The following is a 16,816-nucleotide window of genomic DNA, read 5'->3' as shown; positions in this document are numbered from 1 at the left end:
GCTGAAATCCTTTACCACTACTTGAAATAATTTACTTGATTTGTACAACAGATGAGAAACCTGTCTTCACACACCTACACAAACAGTTTTCTTCTCTTCCTTTCCCCAAACTCCTTGATCTTCTCAACGTCTGATTGCAGGACCCCGCACAACAAATCCCTGTTTACAGTTGTATGTACAAACATCTCCATACTTCACATTGCTTTCAGTACATTTGGCAGGAGACACATGACCATTGTCAATTGTTGACAGAGGAGGACAATCTACCGCTGAGTAATATAAAATTGAACAACCTCCTAATTAACAGTTAATATAGTAAAAATGTATATCACATGTATTATCAGCCAAGATGAATATAAAAAAAAAAAACAACTACAACCAAATGTAACAAATCATATTTTGATTTTTTTACTTTCATAATCATAATTATCAATATTGAAAAGTAATATGAAATATCTGTAATATGAAACATTGAAAGAGCAAAGAAAACTAGAATTTGTTCAATTTGATTAGAAAATATTTTACAGACATATATAGAACATTATTAGCACGTATATAGACATGTACAAAACTAGAAACATGGAACACTTGTATATAAAGTGCAATTCATCAAAACTGAAGCAAAGCTATACAACTTCCAAATTGCAGTAACTCAAAGAATAAAACATATCTTGAGGACAAAAAATCAATAAAAGGGTGTTAGATACACAAGACTGTTTAATTTAAATTTAATATGAGAGTTATGATTTGGATAGTTACAAAATGCAAGTGTTAAATTTGGTATTTTTAGGAGAAATAACACTGTGTAACAAAATTTTTACTTTTTCTTGTTCCTGGGCAGAAAGTGTTATTTCCCAATTGCTTCTGCCTAAAGTAAATGGGAGAGACCTATTTTTCTCTTCAAACTTTGCTTTTGTGACCTGGGTAATGAAATTTTCAAATTTACCCATTTTCCGGAACATTCCAGGTAAATTCAGTGCTGAGTAGCTGATAGAGAACTTTCTCAAACTTACAAGAATTTCCAAGAACTTTCTAAAATATTGTAGAACTTACAAGAAGTTTCAAGAACCTTTTACAATTTTCTAGAACTTTCCATAGTAATATATATACAGGGGCTCACCACTCACCATTTCAGTTTAGCTCTAGCTGCCTAAATGAACACATAGACTATCTGATTTTATCAGAGATGACATCAAGAAGCTTCAAACATTCTCCAGACACAATCCAGAAGCCTCAAAAATGTGTTGCTCTATAACAGGAAAAAGTATCTGTCTCTTCCTCTGGCTCATTCAATGCACCTTAAAGAGGAATACAACAGCTTCAAGACCTTGTTACATGCCTTGAAGTGTGATGAGTATGGCTGAGAGGTTATCAGAGACTTCAAAATGGTGGCATTCTTGATGGGTCTCTAAGAAGGCTTTACCAAGTTTCCCTGTTATCTTTGCCTTTGGGACAGCAAGAACACTGCAGCTCACTACAACAGGAAGCACTGGCCACAACGGACTGAGTTCTCTGTGGGGAGGTGCAATGTCAAGTGTGATCCACTAGTGGATCTCCAGAAGGTGTTGTTCCTACCACTGCAATAAAACTGGGTCTGATGAAACAATTTGTCACACATCTTGATAAGGAGTCTGCATCCTTCAAGTACCTTTCAACTTCTTCCCTAAGCTGCCTGAGGCAAAGATCAAAGCTGATGTCTTCATTGGACCACAAATAAAAAAGATCCTGGAGTGCACAAAATTCCCCAAGAAGCTCAGTAGGAAGGAAAAAAAAAGCTTGGGGCAGCTTTGTCGCAGTGGTTCAGGGCTTCTTGGGCAATCACAACGCCAAAAATTATGTGGAACTGGTTGAGGCGCTGGTGAAGAACTACAGCAAAATGTGCTGCAGGATGTCCCTGTAAGTCCATATCCTTCAAGGAGAACATGGGAGCATGCCCAGAGGAACAAGGGGAGTGCTTCCACCAAGATATACTGGACTTTGAACACCGCTACCAAAGAGTATATGACGAAAACATGATGGGAAACTATATTTGGGGGCTTATACGTGAAAGTGATTTACATTACAGTTGCAAATCTCAAAAACTACTCACTTCTAAACATTTTTGTTCATTTTTGTATAACTTTAGTATAAATACATCTAAATCTTGATTTATGTGTTGTTTTATTCAGACCTTAGGTAAATGAAAATGTGCAAATTTGCCTGTTTTTACATAGAAAATAGGTTAATTTCTAAATTTCATTATCCATATCACAAAAGCAAAGTTTGAAGGGGATAGAGGCCATATTCTGTTCTTTTACAACATAAGCAATTAAGAAATAACACATACTATCCAGAAACAAAATTTGTGTTACATAGTGAAATTACTGCAAATTTGTTTCATTGTTCAATTGTGAAATGACGTCTTGTTACTCGAACCTTCTGGATTTTTCTCATTGTTTTAAAAAAGTATTGTTGTATCATATAGTTTTGCAGTTTGTATAAAGTTCTAGCCTTTAAGTAGGAAATATACATAAATGCATATGGATGGCCATGTTAGTACAAGTAAGAAAGTTAGTGAAATTGAAAATAAAAGTGATGTTAGGCTACATGATTGTGAAGTTAGCCATAAAGAGCTTATAATTGTAATTTCTAAAGTTAAAGCACCACAGCTTTCATTTTATAAACAGAGATAAGGTAGAATAAATTGTCTTTTCAAATGGTGTTCTTAAATAATCGAATCAGATTGTATGAACTTTGACGAAAAGAGTTAATTATTTAAAGCTCTGCATACAACTGTGATAACCAATGGTGTTACAAATTTTTATACATATATTTAACTTGTTTTGAATATATTATTTTAAAATAAGTGTATTGTGTATTGTCTGTTTTTGTTGAAATTTATAGCCAACCAGTCATAGACACCTGCTGTAAAGAATCTAGCCAATACAAAACCTGACAGAAGGAAATATAGATAATGGGAGTCTCAAAATGTGTTAAAGTGTTAAGAGTAAATATTCTTTCTTTATAGTTTTGGCACTTTATAAGCCCTTTACGTTAAAATTCAATTTACCTTACATCTTTGTCTATCAGGTATATAATAAAATATGGTAGCATTTCTATGTATAACTAATTCACTTTTAATTGTAATAAACACTAATTATTATTCTTGTATAGTTTCAAAGTTAGCAGTTATTCCTCACAATCAATACAGGTAACATATGAGTATATTGCAAATACTTAACTGATAACTACTAAATATTAATACAGACATGAAAAATATCTTTTAAGTGTTAGAAAGGTTATAAGTTTTATACACATCAGAAAATACAGAGACTATATAAATTAATTTAGTTAGTTTAGTTTGTTATGAAATGCTCACAAAACTACATGAGGGCTACCTGTACTAGCTATCCCTATTTAAAATGGAAACAAACTTATAACACAAAATGCATCCCAAGAATATTAGTTAAAACTTACTTGATTGCTGTGATTACTTAATGTAGATCAACTTAAGTAATATTTTTTAAGGTCATATCGCAACCACTTCAATAAAACTTACGTCTACAGAGAGCTGGAAGACCATCCCAGAGAGCAATGGCCAAGCATGTTCGCACTTTAGATCCCACCAACTTGTATCCAGGGTCACACCTAAAATGACATTTGGTCTCAAACACATAGCTGTCTGTAGTGCATACAACACTGCCATGACGTGGGACACTAAGTGGTGAACATGTTTTCACTGTCCGGAATGAAAAAAAATTATTTAGATTATATAACTCAGAGACACTCTAGATTAAATTAAACTAGCTTATGATTTATAATACACAAATCAAAAATATCTAAATGTATAATTCACCTCAATCATAAGGTCATCATTCATGTTTGAAATAAAAGCCAGTTTTCTCAGCATTTCATGGTCTGTATTAATGTTTGAAACGAAAGTATGTGTTATTACATTGAAGATCTATAGGAACAATTATTTTTGTTTACAAAACATTACTTAGAGAAAAACACTGCTTATTAGTCGAGATCATGAGTAGTTTAATATAACTAAACACAAAGCTTTATGTTTACAGTCTCTCTCATCTAAAATTATTCATTTTATTTATTCAACTGTGTTTCCATTTAAACAAGTTATAAGTGCTCATGGACATGTGTTTATAAATAAAATAGTTATGCACAGTATAAAATTATTAATGCCATGTGCATATCATTTTTTAAAATTGTGTCAAATGAAGGTTACACAGTAAACAACCTATTATTTTTATAATAATAATTTGATTCAAATACCTTTAATAATACTTCTAATCAATGTAGTATAACTATTATGACAATAATTCTATAATTAAGATCCAGATAACAGCTTTCATTCAAAACCCATTAGAATGCTTACAAAGTAAAAGCATCTGTATATAAACCAGGAGAAGCAACATAAATTATAACAGGCCTGTCATGCATGATCACTACCTGATATATTCCACTCTTAAAAACTAAATATACTTGCTTTCACATCTAACATTTGTCCCACTCCATGTCCCATCAACTGTGCAAAGACGGACACTGCTTCCAACTAGTTTGTAACCTGAATCACAACGAATTCCACAGGCAGCATGGATTACAGAGCTGCAGATTCCATTCACAAAGTAACCATGGTCAGGAGGTGAAAGTGGAGGACACTCAATCACTAAATAGAAAAAAAAATGCTTTACTTATTTTAGTACTGCTTTGTGTAGCTATTTTTTCATAACAATAATGCTTTTGAAGATGAGATCAACCTGTTGAAATTGCTTATTTTTGTTTTGTGATGTCATATTACATGGCACACTGCCTAAATATTAATTGCTGCATAAACTAAGAATTAATTGGTCTATTTTCAACATGTTCATATTGGAAAATTCTTACAAGATATTCTGCAAGCATACCAAAAGTTCAGTCCGTGATAATAAGAGATATTTATCATACATGCTGAAACTGTAACAATAATGCACCGTACATTTTCTCATTAGAAACAACCCAAAGGAAATTATGTCAAATGAAAACTACAAACCTCCCTAGTGTTTAACATCTACACATTTAAAAACCTTAAAATAAAAAGAGGTAGTCCTATGTGTTTATCCATTACTTTTGTTACATGCATCAAAGCTTGAGAAATTGCTCCTACAGTTGTTCCTATGCACTATTATAGATTCCAAAATGTCATTGAATGATAATACTAGACCATAAATATTCTCTACTAGACTATATAATTAGTTTGATTCATACCAACCTTTACATTTCTTCCCACTAGTTACATATCCAGGTTTGCAAGTACATTGATCAGAGCTTGTGCTAGCCAATGGAGAAGTATGCTGGACATCTGGACATGGCTGACAAGATGAAATGTCTCCTGGGCCAGACTCAACATGATAAGTACCCTCAGGACAAGCTACAAAAAGTCTGCAATAAACTTATTTGAATTTATTAAAAATAAACTTATCTAAGTCTAATAGTAATTCTTATTATAAAAACAGAAAATTGGAAGCATATATATATATATACAAGTCTTTAAAAGTTTAAGGACAAGTTAATTTCACCAACAGTGATTTATCTATAATTATATCTATATATCAGGTATAACACGTAAATATAATTGTAAATATACTTCAAAAGCTAATAGAACATACACTATACATGTATCGTAGTCACTACCGTGTTTCTCCGAAAATAAGACAGGGCTTATATTAATTTTCACTCCAAAATATGACACTAGGGCTTATTTTCGGGGGGACGTCTTATTTTGATATATTAAAAAAATGAAGTTACAAAGTAAAAATTATAAGACCTCTAAATAAATAGAAATTACGAAAAACATTCAGAAACTCATTAACAGGAATTTATTCAAAAACAATCATATCATCATCCTCTGGAATGTCTTGCAAATCATCTGTTTTTAAAATTCCTGCTGAGTTTTCACTTAACTCAATTTCTTGTAGAATTTTCGCACCTACTCTCTCATGTTGAGCATGAGCATTAAACTATTAAACTAACTGATTAATACTTAAACAAACTAATTAACTAACTATTAAACTAATTAATAAATTATTATTTTTTATTTCTTTCCTCTTCCTGCCACTCTTAACTAGGGCTTATTTTAAGGGTAGGGCTTATATTAAAACTATCCCCCCAAAATCACACTAGGTCTTATTTTATGGGTAGGTCTTATTATCGGAGAAACACGGTAGACTCTATATTTAAGGAAGGATGAGGTACTCAGTATGCATGCTTACAAATCAATAATGACATAGAGTTTTAATTTAAAAGGTAATTGCCATTCACATTCCTTTGTTTTTTTACCCAACAAAGCTAATAACAAGATAAGTAACCATTGCCAAGATACAAAACTTGAAAGTAACCAACCCACTAAACTGTTCGTCTTTCACCTTCTTTCGTTTGATATAACTCTAGAATTGCTTTATCACTAACGAAAATATACTCTGTTTTTCTGGAGTGCGCGATGTCAGCGCTTTGTTGTAATAACCAGTAGTTTTTTTTTAATTCAGAATTTTAGTGTAACCAAAGTTATAATTGTACCTTGAAGCTAGCTTTCTTATAGAAATCAGGTACTGTTTTGCCAAAAACAAAAAAACTTAAGTACAGGGTGAAATAGGAATTACCAGTCAATAATAGACTATTATTAGATGACTATGACATATAGAACACTCCATACTTTGAACATTATGAAATCGGCATTTTTAGGGAATCAGCACCTACATTATGTACAAAGTTGAGGAATGAAAAATAAATACTCAAAATATTTAATTTTACTACATAAATCCATAGAAACACTAACTTTCAGTTATGAAAAAAAGCAAAAAACAAGTAATAAAATATTTATTAAATATAAAATAATGTAGGGATAACAATGCTATAAAGAATCTATATATAGCTGTATTATCTCTATATTCTTATTTGCATTCTTTTTGGCACTGTTATCCCTAGATCCTTTTACATTTACAAAATGTGTTGTACTACATGTACATATAAGAACTGAGTAGCATAAAAGGAGAGTTATTAACTACCAACTGTATTATTTAGTTGGATGATGATTGGCAATGAGTAAGTAAGACAGCCCTGGATTAACCATTAAGCAAATAAAGCACGTGCTTAGGGCATCAAGGGAAGGGGGGCATCACAAAGTTTTTCCCCTAGCTATCATGCCCTTAACTCTTTCACTGCCACCCTCAACTTTAGTCAATTTTTTTGTAATTGTCTTTACCTTCCGTGTTCGACTTTACTCTGCATTGTTAGAAAAAACGTTTTCTTTCGCTCGGTGAGTGATTAAAGTTTCGATAAACTACTAAACTGTGTATCTAAAGTCAGAAGTTATTGATTTGAGAAAGATTACTGCAAAGAGCAGTACAAAGTGTTGAAAAAACTTCAGGTAAAAGATGATTGTATGTTATGATGTCTGACTTTGAAAATGAAATATTTTTCTCAATCATTCCATCTGTTGTGGCTGTTCGTAAGAAATAATAGGCAGTGGAACTGTTTTGTTTCACCTTTTACTGTTTTATTCAGTCACATCTACAGTAAAATAAGAGTAGAATACCACAGAAACATAAGTCAAGCGAAATGGTGACAGATGTGTACAGAGACGTGGCTAGTTTTATATTTTTCGGCTTCTGTTTTCGTTCGTTATATTTGGGTTATGATCTCGTTTGTTTTAGTTTTATTTGTGTTAGTATTGCATTACTCGTGTGTTTTGTAATACTTTTATAAGTGTGTCTCACTGAAGCTTTTCTGAGCCGTAATTATTTTTGCTTCAAACAACTTGCGGTAAAAAATACCCTTTATGTATGAATACATGTTTTGAAATTTATCATACGAAAAAGAAAATTAGAAAGGAATGCAACTGTAGCAATGCCACTGTTTATACATCACATGTAACCTATAAGAGTATTTGGGTATGTATGTATTCCCTTGTAATTATGTAGCTACAAATTTGAAGCTGAGATTTACTTAAAGGTTAAATAGCCAACAAACTTTTGTCAAATGTCATTTTTAGACCCAAAAATGGAGATCACAATTATATTCACCTTACTTCTTCTTTGGACCTATTCTGATATTATAATGTTCCGACCCGGCCCTCTGGTGATATTTTTTATGAGACGAACGAATAATCTACAGAGACGGCGACTACAAACGTTTAGGTGTAATTCAACTATTTTGCACTATAATTCAGATCAGTATGTGTTATATTACATTTCTGAAACGCTGGGAAAACAACTGACTACTCGGAACAGTTTAAATGCGATAATCCTACCTTTCAGGTCAAATTGCGTAAGACTTCGACATGTACGACAACGTGAATCTTAATGTTGTTATGTATACACTACTATTAGTAGTAGTACAGTACTGTGGCACAGTGGTAGTAAAAAAATACTGTAAAGAATCGACAAATAAACAAAATCAATTTAGGATTGTCTGAAAAAGTGCATGAATTGAACAAGTTCACGTAAGCAAGGTCAGTACTAAGCTTAACATTAGTGACCTCAGTTGCAATGTATTAGTATTAGACCTTACGTTAGTGTTGTTAACTGAGAACCGAGTGACAATAACGTTAGGCCTAAATATTGTAACTAGTTTAAGTACGCTGGAAACGTTACTGTAGGTAGAATAATGAAGTGGACTATTCCCATTTTGAGGCCGTTGTTTTGAATTTGTCTTCGCATCCAGGCATGCAGATAACGTTTCAGATATATGCCTATTTCGTTGATGTATGGTTTGTTGGCTCGTTTAAATTCCTCAGGTCCAAACTGAGCTGAAAGTTGAGGTTACAACTCATTCTTCAGAAGTTTGATTAGGATTAAGGTACTCTAGCCTAGGCTTAATTCAGTATGTGATAGTTCAATGTGCAGTACAGTTTACAATTGATTATATGTCATGTATGTGTACCAGTACAGAATGATCACTGTTTATATAGGCTACTACAGTATGTGTTTTTGGCCCACAATGGATGTGCATATTACCATTGACAATACTTCTCGCATACACCTACCATAGTAACAACCTTAATGACACTTTTGCAATGACTGAGAACTAATTCTCCAAAAATGAATTGAAGCCACTCTCTAATGGTTTTCAACTAATCAGAATGCAGAAAATCAATAAAGTTATTTATGAATTCATGTTTATGTGCTGATGGACCTTGCTCCTCGGATAACTTTCTGACAATCTTTGTCTAAAAACTGGAATAAGCGTCACAACGGATCTCACTTTGCCTGTAAATTCTCCCGATATCTCTAGTGTTAATGTTGATGCAAGTTGCTGTACAGGATAGTCTAAAATTGAAATAATTACTGAAAATGAAAATCTTCTGGACTATGGTAAAATGCTTCAGTCTACAAAAGATGAAAAAGACTAAAGCAAAAGATCCAGGGTTGTGGCTCAATTTCTCAACTGATGATGTGGCTTATTGGATTGCTTGTGGACCCACTGACTATCAACACTCCAATGGGTTATTTGGCAAATTTTGCCGAACTTTCAATAGTGGCAAACCTACGAGATACTCTTCACAAAAACTTTTCTTTGGGGTAAAAGCCAATGGTGAGCAATATAAGAGAGAGTGATTATTGTATTCACCATCAACAGGGTCAGTTTACTGCTTTGCTTGTAAAATTTTTGCCCCTAAATTTTCCTCGCATTTTGTTGAAAGAGAAGAGTTCAGTGACTGGTGAAATACTGTTGTAATTGATCATCACGAAAGAAGCACTACTCACCGATACTCTATGCTAACATTCTTAACTCGCAGACAAGGTTTAGGCAGGCTTGTGACGAAAGTTGGAAAAACAAATTAAAGAAGAGTGCAATTACTGGGAACATGTTTTGAAGCGTGTAATAGCTGTTATTCATACATTAGCTGAACATGGCCTGGCTCTTCAAGGAACAGATGAAATATTTGGATTACTGCAGAATGGGAATTTTTTAGGACTCTTTGAGCTCATAAGTCAGTTTGATCCATTTTTAGCAGGGCACATTTTGAAATATGGAAATTCTGTGAAGAATTCATTGAATCAATGGCTCAGAAGGTTCACATGTTTGTTGTGGATGAAGTAAATTCTTCTGGTTATTTTAGCTTGTCAGTTAACTCGATGCCAGATCTATCACATATAGATCAATTAAGTGTTGTACTTCGACACTTAAAAGATGGACAGCCTATTAAATGCTTTTTAACCTTTCTACAACTGAAATGGCAAATCAGGTATTGCAGTAATTAGATGAAGTTTGCAAACTTAATTTTTTAAAATGTAGGGGCCACTCTTACAACAATGCTGCTAAAATGTCTGGGAGTTACAAGGGGATGCAGCAAAATATTTTAGAAGAAAATAAGAGTGCCATATATGTGCCCTGTGCAGACCATTCACTAAATCTGGTAGGCCGAAGTGCTGTTGACTGCCGTCAAGTGGCAGTTAATTTTTTCTTTACAATGCATTTGCTCTTTACACTTTTTTCAGCCTCAATCAACTGGTGGAAAATTCTTAAAGGTTGTCTTGGAAATGAAAGTGTGTTAAAATCCCTCTCTGATACCAGATGGGAGGCACATTTTATGGCAGCAACAGCAATTTGGAAATTTTTCTTTAAGATTTTAGAAGTGTTAGAATGTCTAGTTAAAGACCAGTCACAAAAGAGAGACACTAGAAGAGAAGCAGACAATACTGAAAATAAAATGCAAGAGCTATAATTTGTTTTTATGTTGATCATGTGGGATGAGATTTTGCAAAAGTTTCATAAAGCAAGTCACGTTCTGCAAAATGAGGATGTGAACTTTAAACCTGTGCAGATTTGTACAGATCGGTCATTAGCTGACTGACTACGCAGTTTAAGACTTTACAACATTTGAAGCATTTGCAATGGAAATACTACCAGATGATTACAATGCAGCTCAAACTTACAAACGTGTCTGAAAGATGCTCAATGATGGAGATAGACAAGTAGATCTGAATGCCAGAGATAACTTTTGTATCACCACTTTCTACACAATTGTTGATAAACTAGAAACCCAGATGAGAAGAAGAGGAGAGGTGTACAAAGAAATAGCAAACAGATTTTCTTTCCTAAGTGATGTGACAAATGATGTCACTTCATCTGCTGAAACTGAAAGTTACTCTCAGTGTTCCCAAAAGCTAATTGATGCTTACCCAGAGGACTTGGACACTAATCCTTCTGCTGAACTTCAGCAGTTTCACTCATTTGTGCACCATAAGTTCAGTGCAACAAAAACTGTAAAAACCAGATTCAGTCATGCTGAACTTTATAAAATAATTTCAGAAAACAAAATTGAGTCTGCTTTTCTAAACGTAGACATTGCATTGCATATATTTTTAACATTAATGGTCACAAATTGCACAGCTGAACATTCATTTTCTCAACTCAGGCATATTAAATATCCCAACAGAACAACTATGCGACAAGACAGGCTGGATACCTTGTTTCTGATGAGTATAGTAGCAAATTTGTTATGCCAAATTAGTTTTGAGGACTTTACCAAAGACTTTGCAATTAAAAAATCTATGAGAAGACTTTTTAAAATTTATATAAATATTAAGGTATAAGTAAATAATTTGCTTATAGGGTTTAACATCAAAGTGAGAATTTTCTTAACAAAAGGGTTTTGAATAAATTTTTCATTTTTGTTAACATCAAAGTGAAAACATATATACAGTAAAAATAATTCCTTTTAATTGTCATTAATCAAAAAAGTGACTTTCCTTATCATTTCTAAATAAAAGGCCTTAGTCATTGCTTGATTTTGATCCATGCCCAATCTGTTAAATAAATAAAATAAAGTTTTTATTTAATATAGTTGTGGGGTCTGGCCTGGAAGAAAACTGAAGAAGCATTATAAATTTTCAAACTTTTATTTCACTTTCAGCACTTACTGAGTCTTAATGTCTTGTCAGTTAAGCAGTGGAGGGACCAAGGGGGGCACCATTGTTGGGCTGGGCTTAGGGCATCAGTTGCCTTTAATCTGGTCCTGAAGTAAAGGTTACTTTGCATAGTTTATATTCAGAAGATCTGGATGCAGTGATGGGAAAATTATTAATATGTATAGGGTGAATATATTCATGTCTGTGTAGATGAACACAAGGCTTAAATTTCAATTTTGCTTGATACTTCCATATGTTCCTAGGTGCAGACTTTCAACTTGCATTTAGCTTTACCAAAACCAGTGGATTTAGTTACTGGAGGTGTATTTCTAAAGATCCATGAATGTAAAGGAAAAGGTAGCAAGTCTTTTCTTTGGAAACAAGTTGTGAATTTTGAAGGAAGAGTTCAGAATTAATTGTATCATTAAAATAATAGCTAAGGTAAGATAAGCTAAGTAATAAAAACATAACAGTCTGATTTCTTGTGTCTCCTTGTGGAATAGTAATACGTTTATGGATTTATAATGCTAAATTCAGAGGTTTGATTCTCTTTGTTGGAAACAATTGATAATCCAATGTAGCTTTGATATAAAAAACACACTTAATGTTATTTTTTTTGTTAGAAACCTGTTTTTTAAACCTTTCAGAAAATGTTAAGGATACTTAATGTTAATTAAGGCATTTTTTTTATACAATCAGTTTTGGAACGTTTGTGAAGATAGACTGAGCAAATGCTTTTGGCTCTTTTCTGGTTTAGAACAAGGCCTATTCTTAACATACTGGCTCCATTCAGGTTGAAAATTTAATAAAGGTTGTAACAGTATAAGGCTATCATTCATTTACCCTTAACTGTACACTTTGTAAATAAAGTTTTGATATATACACACTTTTTCTGCTTTAATAATGCCTTTTATTACATGGAAACTTATAGCAGCACACTCAGTAACATTAATTAGTATGCTTAGTACTATTATTATGTTTTTTACACATTTTGGGGTGGGGGTGGGGAAATTAATGCTAAATAAAAAGCTGTGTAAGGCTGGCTACTGAACCTGATAAAAGGAACCAAAGAAGATACTTGATCCATCTGATTATTATGTAATAGACTAAGCCGTTTCGATTATTTGTTTGTTTGTTATTAAGCACAAAGCTACACAAGGCTATCTGTGCTCTGCCCACCACAACTATCAAAACCTGGTTTCTAGCAATATATGCCCACAGACCTACCACTGTGCCACAGGGGGGGGAAAGTCATTTCAACTTTACATAGAAAGTAAAATCTTCATATTACTGGATTCTCCACTTTCTATGTCTAGAGCCAAGTGTTTCAATAGAATATTAACTTTCATCATTATACTTCTCCTTTGGTTAGCTTTAGAATACTACTTGTGTTACTAGTTTGCAATAGGAAATTCTGTATCTAGTTGTTTTGCTAGTGAGGAAGCAAACATTGTAGGAATTTTATTATCCTTGTCAAGTCAAGACAACTTGTGTGATGGAGTACTTGAGTTAACAGGTTACAGAGTGTATTTTAAAGCTTTATAAATTTTACATAGAATAATAATAAAATAGGTTACCAATGATTGTGAAGATTGTGTTGCTCTATTAAATTATGATAAAATTATGTTTACTGCTAAAAGTAAGTGGGCACAAGGCCTCTTGAAAAAGATGAATGAAAATAAGAAATTTCGATTTTGGGTTGCTCTGGATAGCTAAAAAACTATCTAAGCATTGGAAATAGAGCAACTATGCCAGGTAGCTCTTCACATTAAACTTCTGTAACAGATTTACTGTTGTACATTTATTTTAATACCTACGCTTGTTTCATTAGAGTTTTCCTTTTTGCATGTGACATATATTGTTGACTGTATATTGCACAAGTCCCACCTGTTCTCGTAATTTGTAGAAAATTTTTTAAAGTAAGAATTAACAATATTTGTTTGTGAAGAATGTGCTACAACATTGTAGAAAGTTGTACAAACTTGTGTGATTTGTATAAAAGCCGAGAGACAGTAATAGAAGATAATTACTGGTCAGCTATAGTTAGTGTGCTATAGACTACGGAAGCTATAATTGTGATTAACACCTATTAGTTGGAAAAACTACAAAACTGGACCAGAGACATATGTAGGTTTTGAAAATTACAAACGGTTCCATTTCAGTGAATTACTTCAGACGTTATTATTTCCACGATGACACTTAATATCTCCCTTGGGAGATAGTGAACTTGTAACTGCTGTGAGGCCAACTGAACCAACTAGTTTAAGCGAGGTGTGACAGTATGAACCCAGAACTGATTTGCTCGTATTGGACTTGGATCGTCGATTAAATATTCAGATTTAGACCAGATAGAAGACTCATTACAGCTGTAAGTTTGTAAAACTTGTATATAAACCATCATTTGTAATAACTGTTAGTAATAACCATTATTATAAATTGTTTTTATATATACATTTTTATTGTTTTAAAAAAAGTAAGTTGCATGTATCAGTCCTGTTGGCAAATAACATAACTTTGATACATATTAACATTTTATTAATTTTTAATTAATTTTCAAATTTCCAGTTATTTGAAATAGTAATAAGTGAACATATGTAATATAATAAATTGGAGAGTTGTCCGAAATAAATAATAATATGTAACACTCCTTATGTGTATTGATTTATTTTTACTCTTTTGCATCACTGGGGATTGGCTATCTAAATACACCAGGCATGTAGTGTACAAAACATGTTGCAGTTATCTAATGTTCTTATGTAATTTGCTGGTAATTCCTCTTTCACTTTGTACTTGAGCTTTTTAATGAAATGCCAGATTTTGTAAGAAAGCTAAGATCAAGGGGTAATAACATTGTTTAAGCTAGAATTATGCTTTAGAAAAAGTTTTGCCTTAAATAATAATATAACAAATGGTAAAAGATTGTGAAGACTGTTATCTAACAAATTATGATAAAATTATAGTTACTGCTATAACTCAGTAAGAGCTAGGAGGTCTATTGCAGAAAAATGATGTTAACAAAAATAAGAAATCCAGGTTTGGGCCATTTGTCAGTTTTTTGTTGGGTTTTTTTGTGACATATATACAAAGGGGATAGAGAGACTATGCTAGTAGCTCACCAGGTATTCTTTTGCTTTTCTTTAACACGACTGTCTTGCCATTCCTACATAATGAGTGCTAGCACATTCTCCAATAACAAATTACTGTTATCATTACTGAATAATAGTAATTTGGAATATAATATTAGGCATTTAATGCATACATTCTCTGCATTGCAAGGGAAATATTTAACAAAGAATGCAAATTGTTATAAAATATAATAAACTTATTGGTTAGACTGTATAGTGAAGGAATCGGCAATTTTTTATCATACTAAACTTTTCGGGATATGTTATTTTGATTTATATTTGATTTCACAGACTTGATGTTCAGCATTGTGGATTTTGAGTTACTTTTTTATTTTTCCTTTCAACTAATAAAAGGCTCACACTAAACAGAAGAAAAAAGTGTTAAAAGCTTTTCTTTTTATATCTTTACAAGTTCCACACTCACATAGCAAGCATTTACTATCATTTTGAGATCTGTTTTTGCTAAATTTTTGTGCCATGCATTTTAATGTACAGATTCGTTTTTGCTTGTGACAAAGCCAGTTAGAGTTTTTAAAGAAGCAGAGCTGTATTCTGTAACAATGCAATGTTCAAATCTTCTGTTTAGCAGGCCCTATTGTCCACTGGAAAATATCAGTTAGTAGAAAGAAAGGAGAAATTTTTGTTCCATCACTAAGGTACCATTGTTGTGAAAGTTTATTTTCTTTGAGGGATGTGTGGCTGGTCTCTTCCATACCTCTAGTGAATACATCAAGGCTTTGAATAAGTGAAGATGGTGTTTTCATTAATAAGAGGATGTATAACTTAGAAGAAGAGATAAGTACCAAAAAAGTTCAGCCAGTAGGGAGGGTGATCAGGGCCTGTGATGAATATTTGAACTTTGCCAGTGCTATAAAGGTTTCTAATGGTCAACACCCTATAGCCAGAAGCACAGAAAGGAGAAAAGAGAATGGATATCACATGATGCACTCAGAAAGACTGAACAAATTTCCCATCTTAGGGGGAATGGAACATTAGCACAGATAGAACTCAGAATATTGAGAATCAGTTGAGTGTTGTACAGCCTAGGGTGTCCAATACTGAGTAAAGTGGTCTCTGTAGGACATCAAGGCATTTTAAAGTTAGAGAAAAGAAACCCTGGTTCTGGTTATTACTACACTCAGCCAATAAAGGAATTGAAATGCCATTGGTGGGTGGACTTTCTCAACATTAGCTGTTTTACAGGCAGGTAGGAGTGTAGACACTGTACAGTTGCAGCTCAGGATGATGATTAGTAGAGAAGTAGGGAGTCTCTCCTTGAAGAGAAGTATAGTGTCTAAGTAAGAGTCACAAGTAAGAAGTTGGTGGTAGAAAGGCATCCAACAAGAGATAATTTGTTGCATGCAAGACAGTGAACATTCACTAATGTGAATTATGATATGTAGAGATCTCATCCTTGACAACCAAGGAATCCACTGGTCAGAAAATGACTCAAGGTGTTGCCATACTACTGGGTGAGCTACCCTCTATGATATGCTATCCTGCGACATGAAGATCGTATAGTTTGTTTCTTTCTTTGTCCTGTTATTATTCACAAAGCTACACAAAGACCATTTGTGCTCTGCCCACCACTGGAATTGAAACCTAGTTTCTATCAGTAAAAGTCTGGAGACATGTCACTGTTCCACTCGGGAGGGCAGATAATACAGAAATTTCTAATCCATAGGAAAAGAGTTTAAGTTAATATCACAGGTAGCAGTGTAAGAGTAAAGCAGATCTCTCTTTTAATTTTCAGGGGGCAGCAAAATATGATCATAGACTATTTTTAAGGCTTTTCAACAACTCATT

General features: G+C 33.2%; 3 protein-coding genes across 7 annotated transcripts in view; 1 reads left to right on the top strand and 2 right to left on the bottom strand.

Moving 5' to 3' along the window:
• LOC143244792 (sushi, von Willebrand factor type A, EGF and pentraxin domain-containing protein 1-like) overlaps positions 1–5,685 on the bottom strand; it is a 164,771-nt gene extending 159,086 nt beyond the window's left edge. The window contains exons 1-6 of one of the 2 annotated variants that reach the window (XM_076490120.1): positions 5,643–5,685; positions 5,246–5,404; positions 4,484–4,663; positions 3,836–3,897; positions 3,539–3,718; positions 75–269 (exon numbers count right to left, since the gene is read on the bottom strand). The gene's annotated coding sequence lies outside the window, so the exon portion shown is untranslated. The remainder of the gene's footprint in view (positions 1–74; positions 270–3,538; positions 3,719–3,835; positions 3,898–4,483; positions 4,664–5,245; positions 5,405–5,642) is intronic. The other variant, XM_076490119.1, reaches the window with a different exon arrangement.
• On the bottom strand, positions 124–7,260 carry LOC143245578 (sushi, von Willebrand factor type A, EGF and pentraxin domain-containing protein 1-like). Its single transcript, XM_076491936.1, has 5 exons — positions 7,235–7,260; positions 5,246–5,415; positions 4,484–4,663; positions 3,539–3,718; positions 124–269 (listed from the first exon to the last, which is right to left on the bottom strand). Exons 1-5 carry the CDS (start codon positions 7,258–7,260, stop codon positions 124–126), a joined length of 702 nt encoding a protein of 233 aa, XP_076348051.1.
• A 700-nt stretch (positions 7,261–7,960) lies between these two features.
• The window catches only part of LOC143244793 (general transcription factor II-I repeat domain-containing protein 2A-like), a 41,078-nt gene continuing 32,222 nt past the window's right edge, over positions 7,961–16,816 (top strand). Inside the window, exons 1-2 of one of the 4 annotated variants that reach the window (XM_076490127.1) lie at positions 7,961–8,313; positions 14,048–14,253. The gene's annotated coding sequence lies outside the window, so the exon portion shown is untranslated. Of the gene's footprint in view, positions 8,483–12,148; positions 14,254–16,816 lie in introns of all 4 variants that reach the window. The other 3 variants (XM_076490126.1, XM_076490128.1, XM_076490124.1) reach the window with 3 other exon arrangements.

The sequence above is a fragment of the Tachypleus tridentatus genome, chromosome 2, assembly GCF_004210375.1.
Source record: "Tachypleus tridentatus isolate NWPU-2018 chromosome 2, ASM421037v1, whole genome shotgun sequence".
Taxonomy (NCBI): domain Eukaryota; kingdom Metazoa; phylum Arthropoda; class Merostomata; order Xiphosura; family Limulidae; genus Tachypleus; species Tachypleus tridentatus.
The sequence above is the reverse complement of the archived record's forward strand: the minus strand, read 5'-3'. Positions and strand labels throughout refer to the sequence as shown.